The 20,314-nt window shown below is 41.8% G+C and overlaps 1 protein-coding gene across 1 annotated transcript in view; it reads right to left on the reverse strand.

The window, feature by feature from the left end:
• The window catches only part of LOC108626309 (titin homolog), a 35,928-nt gene that overhangs the window by 4,418 nt on the left and 11,196 nt on the right, over nucleotides 1-20,314 (reverse strand). Inside the window, exons 5-13 of the mRNA XM_026814717.1 lie at nucleotides 19,952-20,202; nucleotides 19,650-19,794; nucleotides 19,190-19,402; nucleotides 18,921-19,103; nucleotides 18,558-18,755; nucleotides 18,346-18,482; nucleotides 17,909-18,245; nucleotides 17,424-17,705; nucleotides 10-17,270 (exon numbers count right to left, since the gene is read on the reverse strand). Coding sequence (XP_026670518.1) covers nucleotides 10-17,270; nucleotides 17,424-17,705; nucleotides 17,909-18,245; nucleotides 18,346-18,482; nucleotides 18,558-18,755; nucleotides 18,921-19,103; nucleotides 19,190-19,402; nucleotides 19,650-19,794; nucleotides 19,952-20,202 — 19,007 coding nt within the window. The remainder of the gene's footprint in view (nucleotides 1-9; nucleotides 17,271-17,423; nucleotides 17,706-17,908; nucleotides 18,246-18,345; nucleotides 18,483-18,557; nucleotides 18,756-18,920; nucleotides 19,104-19,189; nucleotides 19,403-19,649; nucleotides 19,795-19,951; nucleotides 20,203-20,314) is intronic.

Consider the following 20,314-nt stretch of genomic DNA (forward strand, 5'->3'; position numbering starts at 1 on the left):
AAATCCTACCTCGTCCTTAATAGGAGGCAAATAGATGGATAGATTCGATCCACGGTCGTCGAAATCGGTTCGTGCGATCGTCTTCGTCCTGCTGTACCTCGGCGGTTTGCTAATGCTAACAGCAGTGATAGTCGAATCGCTATCCCCCGTCGAATAGTCGTCGTATTTCAGCAAACTGATCGATCTCGCTCGAGTCATTCGGTCGTCCCTCTTCCTTCGTCGTCTATAATAGGATCCCGTGTCGAAATAGTACCTGTCGATCGAGGTGTCCCTCAGCCTGTAGTCGAGAAAATCGTCGACCCGCTTTTTGGTCAAAGACGTTAAAGAATCTCTCCAGCTGTATGACCGGGACGTGCTGGATAGGCCAGAGTCAAAACCGGAATCGTATCGGTAGGATTTATCACGCCTGTCCCGATAGAAATCCATATCAGATGAAACGGTTTTGGTTTTACCGATTCGAAGAGCATCGTCCGCCATTTTTCTGAATAAGTGATCTGAATCACTCTGTCGCCACTTGGTCCAAGTGTCATCTCGTAATTGTTCTTGTCTCCGTTGGCGAATTCTAGACGCTTCCTCCTCGTTTCGCCTTCTCAGACGTTCTTCTTCCTCTTTCATCTCTCGCGCCGATTCTTCCCTTCTCAGTTGCCTCTCGGCTTCTCTCCTACGTCTCTTGTCTTCATCTTCTCTTCTCAAACGTTCTGCTTCTTCTTTCTTTTGACGTTCGTCAGCTCGTCTCTTCTCTAAACGTTCAGTTTCCTTTTTCCTGATAGCTTCCTCGTCTTCTTTCCATTGCTTCTCGGCCTCCTTCCTTTTTCGTCGTCGTTCGTCTTCCCTTTTCGTTCGCTCCTCTTCCTCTTTACGTAATTTAGCTTCCTCTTCGTGCCTTCTATGCTCGCGTTCCTGTCTTCTATGTTCTCGAATTTCGTCATCTCTTCTCAGTCGTTCCTCTTCAGTTTTTCTGACTTTTTCGGCTTCATGTCTAATCTGTTTCTCTTGGTCCTCCCTTCGACGTCGAGCTTCTTCTCGTCTCATTTCATCCCTTTCATGTTCTTTCCTTAATCTCTCAGCGTCTTCAGCTTTTCTACGTTCCTCTTCTTCTTTCTTTAATTTTGCCCTCTTCTCTTTCTTCTTTCGTTCCTCTTCCTCGCGGTTCAGCCTCTCTTCTTCTTCCTTCCTTGCACGCTCCTTTCTTTCTCGTTTGCGTTCTTCCTGCTCCAATTTTCGCTTCTCAGCCTCCTCTCGATCTTTACGTTCATCTTCCTCCTGCTGCAGTTTCCGTTCTTCCTTCTTTTTCCGTAATTTCTCCTCTTTTTGTTTTAATGCCTCGGACTCAGCTTTTCTAGATTCCTCGATCTTTTCCTGCCTCAATTTTTCTTCTTCCTCCTTCTGTTTACGAGCCACCTCCTCCTGTTTTTTCTTCTCAGCAGCTTCTTTTTCTTGTTTCTCCTTCTGTTCCTTTAATGTCTTATCTTCCTCTTCCTTCTTGCGTTTTTCTTTCTCTGCTCTCAATTTCTCAGCATCTTCCTTTTTCTTACGCTCTTCTTGTTTTAATTTCTCAGCAGCCTGTTTCTTCTTATGTGCCTCCTCTTGATTTAACTTCTCGGCTTCCTCTTTCTTTTTACGTTCCTCCTCTTGTTTCAATTTCTCAGCTTCTTCTTTCTTCTTACGTTCCTCCTCTTGTATCAATTTCTCAGATTCTTCTTTCTTTTTACGTTCCTGCTCTTGTTTTAATTTCTCAGCTTCTTCTTTCGCTTTACGTTCCTCCTCTTCTTGTTTCAGTTTCTCAGCCTTTTCTTTCTTCTTACGTTTCTCCTCTTGTTTTGATTTGATGGTTTCCTCCTTCTTCTTGAGTTCCTCTTCTTGCATCAATTTTTCTGTTTCCTCCTGTTTCTTGCGTTCCTCTTCTAGTTTTAATTTCTCAGCCTCCTCTTTTTTCTTACGTTCCTCTTCTTGTTTCAATTTTTCTGCTTCTTCTTGTTTCTTACGTTCCTCCTCTAGTTTTAATTTCTCAGCCTCCTCTTTTTTCTTACGTTCCTCTTCTTGTTTCAATTTTTCTGCTTCTTCTTGTTTCTTACGTTCCTCCTCTAGTTTTAATTTCTCAGCCTCCTCTTTTTTCTTACGTTCCTCTTCTTGTTTCAATTTTTCTGCTTCTTCTTGTTTCTTACGTTCCTCCTCTAGTTTTAATTTCTCAGCCTCCTCTTTTTTCTTACGTTCCTCTTCTTGTTTCAATTTTTCTGCTTCTTCTTGTTTCTTACGTTCCTCCTCTAGTTTTAATTTCTCAGCCTCCTCTTTTTTCTTACGTTCCTCTTCTTGTTTCAATTTTTCTGCTTCTTCTTGTTTCTTACGTTCCTCCTCTAGTTTTAATTTCTCAGCCTCCTCTTTTTTCTTACGTTCCTCTTCTTGTTTCAATTTTTCTGCTTCTTCTTGTTTCTTACGTTCCTCCTCTAGTTTTAATTTCTCAGCCTCCTCTTTTTTCTTACGTTCCTCTTCTTGTTTCAATTTTTCTGCTTCTTCTTGTTTCTTACGTTCCTCCTCTAGTTTTAATTTCTCAGCCTCCTCTTTTTTCTTACGTTCCTCTTCTTGTTTCAATTTTTCTGCTTCTTCTTGTTTCTTACGTTCCTCCTCTAGTTTTAATTTCTCAGCCTCCTCTTTTTTCTTACGTTCCTCTTCTTGTTTCAATTTTTCTGCTTCTTCTTGTTTCTTACGCTCCTCCTCTAGTTTTAATTTCTCAGCCTCCTCTTTTTTCTTACGTTCCTCTTCTTGTTTCAATTTTTCTGCTTCTTCTTGTTTCTTACGTTCCTCCTCTAGTTTTAACTTCTCAGCCTCCTCTTTTTTCTTACGTTCCTCTTCTTGTTTCAATTTTTCTGCTTCCTCTTTTTCCTTACGCTCCTCTTCTTGCTTCAATTTCTCAGCTTCTTTCTTCTTTTGAATTTCCTCCTCTTGCTGTTTTGCTTTTTCGGCTTCCTCTTTCCTTTTAAGTTCCTCTTCTACTTGTAATTTCTTAGTCTCCTCTTCCTTCTTACGGTCCTCTTCCTGCTGTTTCAGTTTTTCCTCTTGTTCTCGCTTCTTCGTTTCAGCCTCTTGTTTTTTCTTAATTTCCTCCTCTTCCGTTTCTTTTTGCTTCTTAGATACTTTTTTCTTCTTCTGTTTTTCATCAGTTTCCCAAACTATTTGCATATTAAGCAACTTATCACGGAGCACATTGATATCGTTCATCAGGTTCGTTATAGGTGTTTCCAGCTCAATAAGTCCTTCTCCTTTCAAACTGTCTTTCCACAACGTTTCCACTTTCTCAGTAGTCGCTTCCAATTCGTGCAAGCTTGATGTCAAAGGTCTCAATATACCAATTACGTGTGCTGTCTCCAAATGCAACGGTTCAGCCACTGGTTTGTCAGCTGACTGCTGTCTAACAATGTCAATTGCCTTTCTTAGTTTCTTTAAGCAACCCGTCGACGATTCGTCGATATCAGTTTTCTGTGACAGATCCTGAATTTCTTTTTTAACTTCTTCAAGGGATTTGGACAGTGTCTTCAGAGCCTCGTTCTCTATTTGAATTTCGATACCCAATAATCCTTTGTAACTTTCTATTTTATTATCAATGGAGTCGATGGAATCGTTTATTTCCTTGATGGAGTTTACCAGTTTCGTCGACACTCTTACAGTTTCTTCCACAGGGATAATCGTTTCCTTCTTCTGTCTTGGCTTCTGGCGTTCAGTGACAGAGATAATTTCTACAGCAGACTGCAATTCCTTCAATGGTTCCTCTAGGTTTTCAAGGTACACATTTGGAGATTCCTCCACTGTCATTATCTTCTCCTTTAAGTGCATCAAAGGCTCAGTCAGAGTTTTAATTATTGCCTCCTTTGTGTTTGAAAACTTCTGTTCAGCAGCTTGTTCTTCAATGAGTGATATACTTTTTTCAAGATTAGACAACGAATCTACGATTGCGTCGATGCTGGCTTCTTCTTCCTCTACAGTCATCTCAGTTTTACCCTTAAGTATCAGAAAACTCTCGTGAACTTCTGTCAAAGGTTGCACTAAACTCTTCACAGCCTCGACTTCCATTCCAGCTTCTTCGCTTTCCCTTATTTCAATGATCGTTGATTTTATTACTTCCACTGGTTGCACTAACTTTTCAATCACCGACCAATCCGGAGTCTCGATTCTTGGCTGTTCTTCAGCAACTCCTGGCTCCACCACGACGCATTCTTTAATTTCTGCTATAGATTTTTCTATCTCGTGTAAAGGAACTGCCAGACACTCCGTGATCCAATTTGTTGATTCCTCAGGTAGTGGTTCTACGTCCGGTGACATTACTCGTTCTTCAAGCACAGAAATGCTTCTCTGAAGCGTCATTAGAGGCTCAGCTAAGGCTGTCAACAAAGCTAGTTCATCAACCTGTCGATCCTCTGCTGACTCAACCAGCATACGATCTTCAATTAACGCAATTGAATTGCAAAGCTCTTCGAGAGGCTGGATCAACGGATTGAGAGTAGCTTCCTCTCTCTCATCATCACTAAACGATCTTTCTTTAGCAGATTCAATGGCAGTTTGCTCGTGGATCACGGACACGGCCGCGTTCTTCAATTCTAACAAAGGCTGAGCCATAGTTGCCAAAAGAGAAAGATCTTCCTTCTCTGATAACGAGAGAGCCATTTCATTCGCGTCCATAGACTTCCTTTCTTCCACAACAATTGCCAAGCATTCTTTCAACTCGTTCAGAGGTTTAGCCAAACCTTGTAACGCGTGAACCTCCTCTTCGGAGATCGACAGAGCCATTTCCGAGGGCGACTCGATGCTTCCTTGATCCACTACCATCGGTCCTGTCACCTGAACGTGTGACTCTTCCAAAATATCAGCCCAGGTCTTCAACGATGATGCATCCTCCGATATGGTATCAGCTGCTGGTTCCATAATCATTTGCTGATGATCGATGGTCGTCATTCGTTCCACTAGATCGTGTAAAGACTTGGCGAACGTCTCAAATGCAGTGACGCTTTCGGCTTTCGATAATTCGTTCGCGAATTCCGTTGCTGGTTCAGTGATTTGCTGCATGGCGGCAACTGAAGTTTTCAAGTCAGTCAGGGTCTGAGCCATCGTCTTCAACTGAGAAGCATCCTGCCCTTCAGACATACTCTGTACGCCTTCCTCAAGGATCATCTGCTCTTGAATCGCAGCGATCGATTTCTGGAACTCTTCGAGGATGGGTCTCAGGCTAATTTTTTCAAACGACACTTTGTCGGTTTCTATAGCTTCTGCAATGTGTTCAGTTACATGCTCTCCTTGAATAGCAGCGACGAATGACTGTTCTAACTGTTGCAAGGGAGATATCAGCTCGCTTAGCATCGCTACAGGTTTCTTTGTCTCTGGTGTTTCAAGTATTCCCGTTTCTTGGAGCTTGATCTCTTCAATAATGCAAATGGATTCTTGCAAAATTTTAGTCGGCACAAGAATGCTTTCTGAGACCTCGGTTTTCATTGGCTTTACTAATTGCACTGTTCCTATAATTGCTGCAATCACTTTAGGCCTTGAAATAACTGCTGAACACTGTTTCTTCAACTCTCCCATCGCTTTTCCGAAAGCTTCCAACGCACTCGTGTTCTCAACGTCTAGAATTTGCTGTCCAGGTTCTTTTATGGTTGTCAATTGCTGAACGACAGCTATAGATGTTCGCAAATTGCTTACAGATCGTTCTAACTTCTTCATCACAGCGAAGTCTTCGGTGTCTCCAGATAGAGCCAACGTCTCTTTGGCAAGAACTAGTTGCTCTTGGATCTCTGCAACATTTTTATTAAGTTCTTCTAGTGTAGACTTCACAGGCAATTCTTGCAAAATTGGAATTGCTTGCGAAATCTCCTCGATGGTCTCGTACTTCGCTGCCTCTCCTTTCATTGCTGACACGAAAGATTCTTCAAGTTTTTGAAGGGGTTGCACTATGCTTAAAAGGACCACAGCTTCTTTTTCCTTTTTCTTTCCGACCAACTCGGTTTCTTTATCCATAGTTAATATTGTATTTTGCAACTCACTGATCGGCTCAATTACACTTTTGACGAAGTCTTCGGCTTTCTTCTTGGGTGAAACCTCCTTCATGGCTTCCTTCACTTCCTGCTGCCTCACGACGGCCAACAGCTTCTCCCCAGCTTCTTCTACTGTTCTCGCAAAAGCTTCCAAACGAGATTTTTCTTCACCAGCTTGTATCTCTTCTGGCTTAACACTTGCTATTTCTTGAACAGCCGCCACTGATAGTTTCATTTCTTCCAAGGATCTCTCAGCTGCCTTCATTATATTGATTTCAGCATCCTCTGTCAATACCGAAACAGTTTCACTGGCTTGCTGTTGAACTATAGCAATAGACTTTTGTAATTCTTCCAACAGAGGCTGCAAGTTCAGTTTCTCTACAGGAACGTCGGTTTGCTTTAGTTCCTCTGCGATTTCTTCAGTTACAATTTTACCTTTCTGTACAGCATTAGTCAAGGCTTGCTCCAACACGTTCAGTGGCTCGATGAGAACATTTAATTTCAATTCACTCTGTTCCTTTGGTACTTTCAACTCTCCTGCTTCTTGCATTCTTCCTTCTTCAATCTGCGACAGTGACTCGCGAAGGACGTGAACGGTGCTACTAATTTTCTGAAGAGTTTCAGCATCCACCCTCGCCTGTTGTTTCTTATGTTCTTCTAATTTCTGTTCTACTTGCCGTTGACTGGCTACGGCTGAACACCGTTCCTCTAACTGGTCTAGCGATTTAGCAAAAGCTTCCAAGACAGATTTTTCAGTTTTCAATTCTTCTGCTTGTTCTGAAATTCCGACCACCTGTTGAACAGCAGTCGCTGTCGTCTTCAATTCTTCAATTGCCTCAATTATGTTCTTGACGACTTCCAATTTAGCTGCTTGAGGGCTCACAATTAATTGTTCTTGAATAGTAACAATACTCTCTTTCAATTCTTCCAAAATTGGTTGAAGGACTACTGTTTGAGGTGTTTCCTTTTTCATCTCTTCCACGGTTTCAATTTTCTGATCATTTACTTGTTGAACAACATTTATTAAACATTTCTCCAATTTTTCAAGAGGATGTACTAAGGGAGTCAATGTTCCTGCACTCACATTTTCTGGCTCTAATGTTGCAACTTCTTCCTGCATCTTCGTAAGAGTTTCGCGCAGCGTATGAACCGGTGTGACAATCGTCTCAAGAGCTCGCACGTCCAGTTTTTCACTTTCTGTTAACTCCTTCGCGGTTTCCATCGTTTGAACTTGTTGCTGGTTGGCAACGGCCGAGCATTCCTCCAATTGTTGCACCGATTTGGCAAACTCTTGCAACGCTGTTACCTTTTCTGTGTCCGACAACTTTTCTTCGCGACTGGATTCGACAGTAACGACGCTTTGAATGATTGCAAGAGAGGAATTTAAGTCCTCTAAAGATTTCTCCGCAGTCTGCATCAAGGAAACTTTCTCAGTGGACTCTGCTGTGGCTGTTTGCAATTTAATTTGTTCTTGTACTGTAGCCACGCACTTTTGGAGTTCCTCAACCATTGGCGAAACATCTAATTTTGTTGATACTGCAGGCGTCTCAGACATCTCTTCAGCTTCTTCAATTTTAGTAGAAACAGCTTTCTGGACGGTGGAAGTTAGAGAAGTTTCTAATTCACGCAGTGGTTCTATTAGAGTCTTCAATGCATTTTCTGATTCCTTAACTTGGGTAGAGTCGAGAAGTTCAACTTGTTGCAGCCTTCCTTCTTCTATTTTGTTGATCGTTTCCCTCAACACATGAAGAGGACCAATTGCCATTTCTAAAATCTCTAATTGCGATTCTTCCAACTTTTTGGGTACTAATGCAACTCCAACTTGTTGCTGAGAAATAATCGCCAAGCATTTCTCACCGATTTCTTTGACAGACTTTGCGAACGACTGTATAATCGAGGTTTTATCAGCATTTGATAACTCAGTTGTTTCCTCAGTCTGGAGGCATATTATTTCCTGCACAGCAGCCACTGAAGATTTCAAATGTTCCAATGGTTCTTCTATTACTTTGGCCACAGAAGTATCCAGTTTTTCTGATTTCTCTTTGGAAGAATCAAACAAAACTTGTTCCTGAATCACAGCAATGGACTTCTGTAACTCTTCCAGTACTGGTTCAACATTTAATTTCACTGAGGATTGAACGTCCCCTAAATCTCCAGTAGATCCTTCTTTGACAGTACTGATCTGTTCAACAGCTACAGATAAGGATTTCTCTAATTGTTCCAAGGGTTCCACCAAAGTATGCAAAACAGTTGCGGCTTCCTTTGTTTCTGGCATTAAAGCCGCAACCTCTTGAGTCTGTTGTTCGTCCACTTTAGACACAGTTTCGCGCAACACTTGAATGGGACTAGCTATGGCTTCAAGTACTTGCTGCTCGAATTCTTCAAGCTTAGCTATTTGTGGCTGCTGTAGGAGGCTAATTTTAGGTTTCTGTTTACCAGAAACCACAGATAACACTTGTCCTATTTCTTCGACGCCCTTAGCGAACGTTTTCAGAGCTGCTGTCTTCTGTTCAGTCGATAATTCTTTAGCTTCTTCCGTTTCGAGGGTTTGAATCGCTGCAACAGCGGTTTTCAGGCTCTCTAATGGACTGTCTATTAATTCAGCAACGGAAGCTTCCCTCTTCACACTGGATACATCAAGCTTCTTCGGTTGCAAAGCTGCTTGCTCCTCTATCACTGCTATAGACTTTTGTAGTTCCTCCAAAATAGGAGTAAGTACCAGTCCTTTCATATGTTCTTTAATTTCCGAAATCTTTTCTCCTTCCGACGTATTGGTTTCATGAACCACTGCCTGCAACGCATGTTCCAGCTCTTCTAGAGGATGTACCAAAGGCTTCAAGACTTCTACTACGTTTTTACTTGTCTCATCTAACATTTGTATTTCTTCAACTCTCTGTTCCTCAGTCTCAATACTTTCACGTAACAGTTGAATTGGCTGAGTTATTACTTCTAAAATTTGTTCCAATTCCTCATTCTGGATATCTTTACTAGGTTTTTTTATTACTGCAGGCTGACTTATTATTGCCAGGCATTTTTCTCCAAGCTCTTTTATTGATTTGACGAACGTTTCGACAGCTAGTGTTTTTTCCTCGCTGGAAAGACGTTCCACTTTTTCTGTTTTAGTAGCTGCGATTTCTTGTACTGTACCAACAGCAAGCTTCAAATTCTCTAAGGATTCCTTCACTTCCTTCACCATAGTTTTATTCTCTGGTTTTTGAACTTCGCCTGATTCTAATACCAATTCTTCCTGAAGTGTGGCAATTGATGTCTTCAGTTCCTCTAAAACAATATTCAGAAGTAACGACTGTTGAAGAGGAACGTTCTGTCTCATTTCTTCTGCGATTTCTGGAGTCTGGACAATTTGTTGCTGAGTTGACATGTTCAAGGAGTGTTCCAATTCTTCCAGAGGATGGATAACGGAGTTCAATACGGCAGTAGCTGTCTTCTTAGATTTCATATCCAATGTTTCAGCATGTTCCAAGGCTTGTTGTTCAATTTGTACAACCGCTTCACGAAGAGTTTCTACTGGATTGACTATTTTTTCTAGCAGGCTGGTTTCTAATTTTGTTACCTCATCACTAATTAATTTCTGTTGATCCATTACTTCAGTTGATTCTATCGAGGCAACGATGGACTCTTCTCTTGGCTTGACTTCTTCCGGAGAGATCATAAGGGCTTCCACAAGTTCCTCCAAAGGCTTGACAGTGCTCTCTTCGATATCCAAACTTTCTTCCCTTGATCTCATCACTTTAATCTCTTCTACTACTTTCATCTTCAGCTCCGCAGTTTTACGTATCTCGTTTATCAATTTGCCAAGTATCTCGTTTATAAATTGTACATTTGTAGAGAGTGTTAAATATTCTGAAGGAAGTTGAGTGGTTGTTTGTTGGATGGAAGATAATTCACGTTGAAGGGATTGCAGAGGCTCTAAGAGAATTTGTAACGATATCATTACGTTTTCTTTCAGTGCAGGCATTAATTCTTTTTCAGTCAGTAGAAGAACTTTTCCTGTAGCCTGTTCTACGTTCAGTAAAGAGTAGCCTAAATGGAGGAATTGAGTTTCCATTTCTGGAATCGGAGATGATAATATTTTTCGAATCGATGGGCTGATGGTTTTCAAGTCGTAGAGGATTTGTATTAGGGCAGTTAATTCTCGGATTTTTCGCTTCTCCTCTTCAGATTTTGAGGGCAGAGGTTCTTTTAAAGCTATGGATACGAGATTGGTTAATTCTTTAAAGGGTTGTTCTATGGTAACGATCGATGAGGCAATCTTTTGTACTAAGTCTATCTTAGCTTGCTTTTCTTCCTTTTCTGCTTTTTCCTTTGCTGCTGCTAATTCTTCAAATTCTTTCTGTCTTAGAATCTCTTCGAAGTTTTCGGGTACTGATTCTGTACTTTCAATTTCTTGAGATATTTCTAGTTTTTTTTCAGGTATTTGTTCACTTTGCTTTGTCAATTCTTCTGGTATTTTAGATTCTTCTACTTCTGCCCGTTCGTCTTTCACTTGCTTTTCCTTTTCACTCTGATCTACTTTTTTTTCTACGGCTTCGGGTTCTTTCTTTTCTGATTGATCTGTTTTCTCATGTACCAATTCAGTCTCCGTTTTTTTTAATGTCTTATCTGCCTCTGCTGTTAAAACTTCTGCCATTTCTGTTGTTGCTTTTATCTTCTCTGTTTCTGCTACTTTTTCCTCTACCTTTGCTAATTCTTCAGTTTTTTCAGAAAGAGCTTCAGCAGTTTCTTCTTTGATAACTAATTCTTCAGTTCTTTCTGATAATATTTGTAAACTCTCTTTCGATTTCTCTGGTTCTACCTCTTCCTCAGGTTTTTCTTTCGTCTTGGTTGGTTCTTCAGTTTTTTGGCCTTCCTCCTTTTTAATTATATCTATTGACTGTTCTTTTATTTCTTCATCTTTTACAACTTTCTCTGCCTTTCGAGATGACTCTACTTGCTCTTCAATTTTTTTTACTTCTACTTTTTCCGAAGATTCACCCTTTATTTCTTGATCCATTGCGGATGCTACTTCTACACTTTCTTTTTTCGTAACTACTTCTCCAACGCTTTCCTCGTCTTTTACTTCTTTTATTTTTTCACTTGATAATTCTTCAACTGTTACTTGTTTTTGTGCCTGCTCTTCCAATACTTCTTCTTTCTTCTTTGAAACTTCTACTTCCTCTTTTTTCTCTAAAATTTCAATTTTTTGTTCCAACACCTCTTTATCAGACACTTCTATCTTCTGAGACTGGACCTTAGCTTTCTCTTCTGCCTTTGCCATTTCTTCAACCTGCTCAGCCTTGGCTTCCTTTCTTTTCGTCATTTCAAACGCGTCAACCTTCTCCTCTTTCACTGCTTCAGCTTCGAGCTTCCCTTCTCTCAACGCTTGAACAGTTTCACCCTTTTCTTCATTCATCTCTTCAAGGATTCCTGCTTTTTCTTCTTTCATTCCTTCAAGCGTTTCCACTTTCGAAGCTTTCAGTTTTTCCTCGGTCACAATTTCAAGACCTTCAACCTTTTCATCTTTCATCACGCCCGAAGCTTCAATTTTTTCTTCCTTAATCTTATCAACCGATTCTACTTCCTTCAACTCAGTTTCTTTCGTCAAAGCAGCTTGACTTTCGCTTTCTGTCAGCTCTGGAAGTTTCTGTTCAATTGTCACTTTTTCTGTTCCTTCTATTTCTTTTTCAGGCGACAGTTTCTCGACAGTCAGCACACTCTCTACTTCCTCTTTCGAGATTTCGATAATCTCATCAACGATAGTATCAATGTGAGTGATAGTAATTGGCACATCCGTCAAAACATTCTGCTCTTCATCCTTCTGTTCTCCAACCTTTGGTTCTTCTCCCTTCACCTCCTTTACTTTATCTTCCACAACCGCCACCTGCTGAACAGCCGTTATCGAATCCTTCACACTTTGCAACATGTCTACCACCGCAGACAAAGTCTCGACAAGTGAGGAACCTTCAGAAGCCCCTTCGCGAATTAATTGAACTCGATGAAGCGACAAGGAGGAAGCCAATTCGGTCGTGGAAGTAGCCAAAGCCTGAAGGACAGCCACGGACTGAACCGAGACCGAGGGTATCACCTTTTCAACTATTTTTTCCTTCAACGTATTCAAAGCTGATTGAAGCTGATTAGTTGGATAAAGGAATCCTTCCACAATGGCCTCATCGTCAAACGGTTGCTCGTTAGAAATGTGCATGAAGTGCGTTTGCGACAGGGTAATTTGTTTCTGTAAAGCTTCCAATGATTTCGAAATCACTTCCTGAATCGGGCTATCTACGCTTTCTTCCACAGTAGCAAGCGTGTTCCTTAAATGATTAAAGGAGGATGAAAGATTGTATTGAAGACTGAATTCAACGGTGCTGCTTTTCCGCGAGTAATCGGTCTTCCCAATTTGCTTTTGAACAGAAACTGTAGCGTTCTGCAGCATGCTCAGTGCTCCTTTGAACGGTGCAGCCCCTTCTAAATTAGAAATCTTCTCCAAGATGCTTGAACTTTGCTTCTGAAGACCTTCGACCGACTTTAGAATGACGCTTCGTCGTTCGTCCAGCAATGCAACCTCTGGTACCAAACTTCTGCGGCTGCTTTGAACCACTGAAAGACTGCTGAGGAATTCTACCAGAGGCTCGACGAGGCTGCGAAGCTCGAAAAGAATATCTCTCCTTTGATCCAATAACTGAACTTCTTGAGAAGTTGCTGTGATAGTATCCAACAAGTAATCTAAAGGTTTCACCAAAATCCTAGCCACGTCGGTTTCTAACATGTCTTCAGCCTGAGTTTCGAGTATCTTCATTCGTTCTTGGATATTTTCTAACGGTTTTGAAATTTCACGAAGGGATCCTAACAGCTCTTGCCTAGAGTGTATGTCTTTCGCAACAATTGGAATAGTATCTTTAATATCTCTGAGAAGATTTAAAATAGGTTCGCAACTTCTCTTCAGATCCGAGTCTTCCAGTTTTTTAACTGTGTGATTGATTACTTCTGACTCGATTGCGCTCAAGGGCTGGATTAAGTGATCTAAAATATACAATTCTTGAGCACCGTATTGGTGCGATTGCTGGAGAACCTTTTGAAGATCATTCAAGGGTTGCTGAAGATTTTCCAGTACTGAAGCAGTTTGTCCAACTACTTCTTCATAAGAATATTGCGAATTTGCATAGCTTTCAGTCGTGACTCGCATATTGGAAATCGTTTTTCGTAGCTCTTCCAACGAATTGCCTAATAAAGAAATTGGTGTAATAGTCGTTCCAGTGGTAGGCTGCTCGAAATCGTCCAAAATGCCAGTCACGTCGAGGTGAACGGTTTCCAGAGTTCTGGACAGCGAAACGATGAGATCCATAGCTTGCTCAATTCTCTTTTCTTCTGTAAGCTGCTCTTTTACTTTTGGTGAATCTTCTATGGTAGTAACTACTTGCTCCGTTACCTTGGAACTAATATCTTCCACTGTAGTTTGTTCGATTATCGACTCAGCGAATTGAGTTTCAGGAAATATCGTGGTGCTTTCCAGAGTGCTCTCGGGGATAGTTTCTTGAGAGGTATGAGCCATGGTGGTTTCCTGCGGAATGGATTCATCCTGAATAGTTTCCTGAGATGTTCCTACTTCTTCGTGTGTCATTGATTTCACCATTTGCTTCAGTTCTCTTCTGTACAACGCCTCTTTAATCGAAATAGGTATTTGGTTTCCAATCTCTTCCACAATGTCCACAATTGGCCTGAGCGATTCCTCTCCGGCATGATCCCTGAGGACGTCCATAACGGTTTGCAGAAGCTGCTTCATGGGTCTGCTCAATCCTTCCAAAGTAGTCAAGTCTACTGGCTCGTGATACATGGATATAGCATTTCTGAGTCTCATTAACGGTTCCTTTAATTCAATCAAAGCTTCGATTAAATTTTCATCGCTCGGAGGCTCAGAGTACGAAGTTTCAATAGCGATTTTGTTCACGTCTCTCTTCAACTCCTCCACGGTTGAACTCAGAGCAGATTCCTCTTCTTCTTTATTACTTTCTTCGGACGTAGTGGATAGCCAGCGTTTCATGGGATCTAAAGAACGACTGATTCTATCAGCTAAAATAAACGTAGGAGCTTTTTCTTGTTTCGGTTCTTCCTTTGGCATTAACTTTTCTGCTTCCCTCTGAGCTCGCTTTTTCGATGCCTCCTTCGCGATCAATGGCGTGTCCTTTTCTATCTCTTCGAGAAGCTCTAAAACTGGAAGGATCACGTCCGTTCTTGCGTTACTGTCGACAATATTCTGGACAACACCTTTCATCTTTTCTATTGGTTTTAGAAGATCTTTCAACAATTGCTCTTCCTCGGGCTCGTGTTCTTGTGTCAACAGGGACCTCTGCAGGCTTAACAAACTTTCCTTCAGCAAGTAAATCTGTTCTATGATCTGATCATCGATTGGATTCTTCAAGTTCGCGATCGCCACTGCTGAGGAACCGATGCTCTGTCGCAAATCCTCGACGCAGATAGTCAAACTCGACATATAAGCAGCAGAACTTCTTTCATGTCTTTCTAAAGCCGACGACAGGGCAAAGTGAACGTTGCTGAGATTTTGATCCACGTTCAAACCTTGTAAATAATGTTTCGTCGCTTCTTCAGCTTCGACTAATTTAGCTACAGTCTTCGGCAATTGTGTCTCGATTTCCTCCAACACTTTCGAAACGCTCTTTATCACTGTGATCATCTCCTGCGAGTGGCAGTGAGTCAAAACTTTCGACACGACTGCCTTCAGCTTTTCCACAGGAACTCCTACTTTACGTATCAACGGAAGCTCCGGAATCGCCCTGTTCTCTGAAATGAGAAGCGACTGCAATTCCATAAGAGGTTCTTTTAATTCTGCCAGGCTGATCAGTGTCTCCTCTTCTTTTAACGTCATCGCCGTGTGAGCTGAGTCAGACACGTACTGCCTCAACTCTATCAAGCAGCTAGCTACTTCTGAAGAGGCTAATATTTTCTGAGGACCCGCTGCCCCGTTTGTAACAGAGTCCACGTCTTCTATACTTTGCAGAGCTGTGCTCAACGCTGATTGAACGTCGATCAGAGGATCCAAGATCTTCTCTGGTAAATTCTGAGGCTCTTCACCTGACCTTGAGGATATCGTCTCTTCCTGTTCTTGCACGCGAACGATTCTCTCGATGTTAGACACCATTTCCAAGGTTGGTTGCAACGAACTCTCTTCTAAATTAGTCATGGTCGATTTTAATTGAGATATCGCCGGTTGCAGAAGTTTGAATATTGTTTCCGAGTTCTCAGAGATGGCGATCGAAGTGAGAGCGTATTGTAAAGAGTTCAGAGGCCCTTCCAGACTTACTAGTGACTCTATACCGATGTCTCGCTTCTGAGGAGATTTCACTCTTCGATAAATCTCGTCTACTCGATCGAAGATCGTCGACAAACGAGGATCCAGAGATCCAGCAATGTTTTCATAGGACTTCAACGCTTCTTGAAGAGATAGTCTTACTTCTTTCAAGACATCCTGTTTCGTTCCTTCAATTACAGGTTTCTGCTCCTCTACTGTCTTCCTGTCTTTCGTCCTTCGAATCTCGTCAATGGTTTTTCCTACAGAATCTTGCAGAGACTCGATCAGCTTTGTTCTGTGCTCAGACAAGATCCCTTTCGATTCGTAAGTTTCTAATGCTGACTTCAAAGTGTCCAACTTTGCTTTCAACTCTCGCGTTGGCAGCATAAGCTCGTCTATTATTTTAGTAATATCTTCGGTTTTCACTTCTGTCGAGGAGAAGCGGCTCAGTGATCGAGCCATGTCTTCCAATGATTTCGACAAAGACTCTACCACCACTGTATCTACAGTCTCTATCGTTCCCTTGGCTGGATCCACGGAAACGTCATTCAAGAAGAAGTCTAGAGTGCTGAGAATGTTTTCCAAACTCGCTACTAGTCTTTCAGCTCTTTTATCAACTGACAGAACGTTTCTGATACACTCATCCAGCTTAAAAACTGCAGACGTCATTCGAATAAGAACGATCGGTCGCTCTCCCCTCGCCCTGCCAGTCAATTCATGTTCAATCTTCGTAATTCCCATCAGAATTTCATCGACCGGGTCTGTGAGGCTCTCCAGAATTGCGATTAAATCCGTTTTGCGGTTCTTTACGTTCTCTTGACGCTCTATCAACTCCATTCCACGCAGAAGCTCTTCCGTTGGTCCTCCAATCGCTTCTAACAATGAAATACGTACCGTTTGGTTCAGTGATCTGTCGCCAGCATTTTTCAGAGCTTTAGATTCAATAGTAGACACCTCTTCGCACAAACTCTGAATCGGTCTAATAATATTCTCCGTTACAATCATCCTGCATTCATCTTCACTCCCGGTATTCAACTTAGTTTCCAGATTATCAATTTTAACCAGAGTGTCGCGAACGACAAGCACAGGCTCCTTCAATCTCTTCATGTTGTCCAACAATCTTTCCTTGTTACTTTTAGACAACGATTTCTCAGATTCGCTGCTCTGTTTCTTCTCAACTTCCACATACGGTTCCTCAGTCTTGCTTATAGACTCGATGCGTTGAACCAGTTCTGGTTTGGCACTGCCTTCTCTGCGCTTGCCATCGACCTCGCTGCCTATTGAAGATTCCTCGGAGCTGCCTTTATCCCGTTTGTGCTTCTTCCTACGATGTCGCTTCTTCTTCGGTGCTCCGGTGACGGAATCGAACGAGGAATCGCCGCCGATTCCATCGTCTATACTGGAACCAGCTGTCTTGTCGACGCTTAGGCTCCGTTTTCTCTCCCGCCCGTTTTCATCTAATCTCATTTGGTTCTCCGAAATTGACAGTCTCGCTGAAGACAGGACATCGGCGAAAGTGTCGCTGTCGTCTTGTTTCAAAGAAGATACTGGCGATATCGGGGAAACAGGTGAGAACGGTTCCTCCCTTTGAGCACTGTGGAAGCTCTCAGACTCGAGTTTCAAACTCTTCTCGCTTTTTTCGCTCTTCGAAGAGGAACTGGATTTCTTCCGAGGAGGCCGAGTCGGCGGTTTGTCGTCGTCCTCCAAACTGTACCCAGCGGATCTTTTTAAGGAACTGCGAGAATCTTGTTCTGGGGAAGAGAGGACTCGTGTTATGTCGTCTAGGATGGAGACGTCTTCGAAATCAGCTTCTGTGCGGAGATCGTCGCCGTCCTCGGCACTGACGAAGTAGTCAGGAGACACGTCGATCACTACAGCTTCCATTAACAAGTTGCCGGAGTTTGAAGACTCCTTTACGAATCGCATTGGTGGTAACTCGATCACGTTGTGCTCTATAAAAGGTAGCGAGAGAACTCTTGAAACTTGTTAAAGATTTGTTCTTGTTTCACGTTCTTACTGGCGTTTTGTATACAAAAATATTTAAATACTTGAAACTAATGCTATTTTATAGGGACACCCTATAATAGAAACGTGTCGATACTCACCTGTTACGTGTTCAGACAACTGATCGGCGTACATCTCAACGATCTGTAGAGCCTCCTCCTCGGTCAAATCCGGCGTTTCGTACAAACTAACTGAGACTTCCTTGCCGTCGAAGCTAAAGGACACCTCCCCTCGATCATCCAACGTGACGGAATGGTCGGTTTGCGGTGTGTCGTATAACTGTGAGGTTCTCTCCTCGTGAATCGTCGAGAGGGACAAGTTTCTCGCGAGCTCGTGACCGTTCGGTGACAGAGGCTCCTTTATCTCTTTACGAGGTAATTTATCTGGAGAGTATTTTTTAAACAATTGTAACAAATGCTTAAGAGGATTTAGTCTTTAATTAATAATGTGGATGAAATGATCACTCATGATTTTATTCAATGGAATCCAAAAGAATTTATTGATCACAACGTGTTACATGCTTTGACAGATTATGCGTTTTACAAATATATGTTTATGATTAGAGTTAAGTGCATGTTTAAAGTACCTTCGAATCCGAGGAGCGAGGCGGAACTGCTGACGGTTCCCATGCAGTTGGTCGCCTCGCAGGTGTAAGTTCCTAAGCAACAGGTGCCGTCCTGCCCGGAAATGATCCTGTGGATGTCTCCTGGTTTCAGCTCGACGCCGTCCTTGTACCATTTGAGAACCGGCTGAGGTACACCGATTACTTTGCACTCTAGGTTGACCGCGCCCTCCTCCGATAATATAGCCCGTAGGCTCTCGAGGAACTTCGGCTTCTTGTAGTGCTTGGGAATGATTAGTTTCAGAAAACAAGAAGTGACGCTCTGACCGTTGTCATTCGAAGCCACGCACTTCCATTCACCCTACAATAGGAAAATGATCATTTATCCTCTTCATCTGTCTATTACTGTTTTCATTAGATTTCACTGGATTTAATTTAGGTTGTTTCGACGAATCGCTTACCTGATCGACAAATTCGAGTTTTCGAACGTCGAGATGGCAGGTGCCAAGATTTTCCTTGGCAGTCTGATACTTATCGTTCTCCTCCACTGGCATGTCGTCTCTATACCAAGCCAGGCTTGGCTCAGGAGATATACTGACTGCGGTTTATTAAAATAAATTGCACATCAATTTTTTTTTTAATATTGTTTAGCTTGTTTGTTAGAAAGTCTGACCTTGCACTGTGAATCGAAAGTCTTCGTTTATCCGCGCTTCGCAACTCCTCAGGCCCTTGACGAACATAGGCGGTTGATCCGTGCTAAGGAGCTGCATGCGTTCTTCTTCGTTCAGTTGATTCTGTATATCTTCGATCGTTAATTCGGCGGTGCTCTTCGCTTCTCCCATACAATTTCGCGCGATACAACAATAGGAACCTAATTATGAAAAGTAAATAGAAAATAATAATACATTCCAGATTAAGAATTGATAAGTATGAAAATTAAAATATGGGGGTCACGTGGTGACAGAAATAAAATTAATACGTTTTAGCAAAAACTTCCTGTTTGGATTACTATTACTAAAATAAAATTGTATAATACCCAAGGAGTTGGTCCCAGTTAATTGATAAACGTCTCCTGGTTTTAGTTCCTGGCCGTCTTTGAACCACCTCAGCAAGGGCGTAGGGAATCCTACGACCTTGCACTCAAAGGACACCAAACCTTCCTCTGTTAGGACAGCTTTCAAGCTTTCCATGAACCGAGGCTTCCTGTAGTTCTTTGGAACTTTCAAATAAAAATATTAATTAACATAAATTATTGGATCTTAAAATGGTAAAAATTAAAGAAATTAGGAGTGAGGAATTCCTTACTGGACATTGCAACGTAGCATGTAGTGAATTGCTTCATGTCTTCGGTGCTGGTTGCGACGCACTTCCATTCACCTTCGTCCATGGCTTCTACAGGGTTTACCTCTATAAAGTATCCACCAAGACCATCTTCCATCACGTGGTATTTCTCACTGGGCTCAATTCGCCCTTCTTTGTTGTACCACGTTATCGCTTTTGGCCATGGTGGTACTTGGACTTAAATTCAGAACAAGATAACAACTGATAGGAATGAATAAAATAATAAATTCTGCATAATATTATAAACATTAAGAGTGATGTGAATGTCCTAATTTCTGTTCACATCATAATTTCTACTCACTGGTGTACTTTTCTATAATTTTATATACTATCTTAAAGTATGACAGTGAGTAAAAATTGTGACGTTAATAGAAATTGGAACAGTGACCTCATAGGCTAATTATTTCGAAAGAAGTTGATGTACCTTTACAGGAAAGCCGGAGAGTGTCCCCGATCCTGCAACACTCGTCCTGCAGGATCTTCGCGAAAACAGGAAGTGGACCAGATGGTGTCATCGAATCCGCTGGTTTCAGGGAACCCTCCCTACTGCCTTTGCCGACTACATGTACCTAAACCATCCAATTTCATTTTGCATTTTCAAAAATTAAATATCTTAACATTTGAGAATTATGTTTTCGAGGACCAATACAATATAATCAATGGACGAGTAATTTTTGCATTAAACATCCACAGTCTTTGTAATTATAAATGTATAAGAATGATTACTTTTGAAGAGGAATAAGCGATTCCCATGCAGTTGACTGCCTCGCAGGTATAAATGCCAAGGGAGGTTGGATCGTCGGGGTTGGCAGTTAAAGCGAACACGTCGCCAGCCTTGATTTCCTTGTCGTCTTTGAACCATCTTAGCACTGGAGTGGGCACGCCGACCACTTTGCACTCCAAGGACACCGTGCCTGTCTCTGTGAGGAGAGCCCGTAGCTCTTCGACGAACTCCGGCCTTTTATATGCCTTAGGAACTGTATTCAATAATTTATTAATATTATAAATAGCTTCAATATTATTTTGCTTCAAACATATTTTATTTCAAATTAAATCATGAGAAGTAAATAATAAAATTTATATGCAAGT

Source organism: Ceratina calcarata, unplaced genomic scaffold (genome assembly GCF_001652005.2).
Source record: "Ceratina calcarata isolate Rehan_Ccalc_2016 unplaced genomic scaffold, ASM165200v1 scaffold395, whole genome shotgun sequence".
NCBI lineage: Eukaryota > Metazoa > Arthropoda > Insecta > Hymenoptera > Apidae > Ceratina > Ceratina calcarata.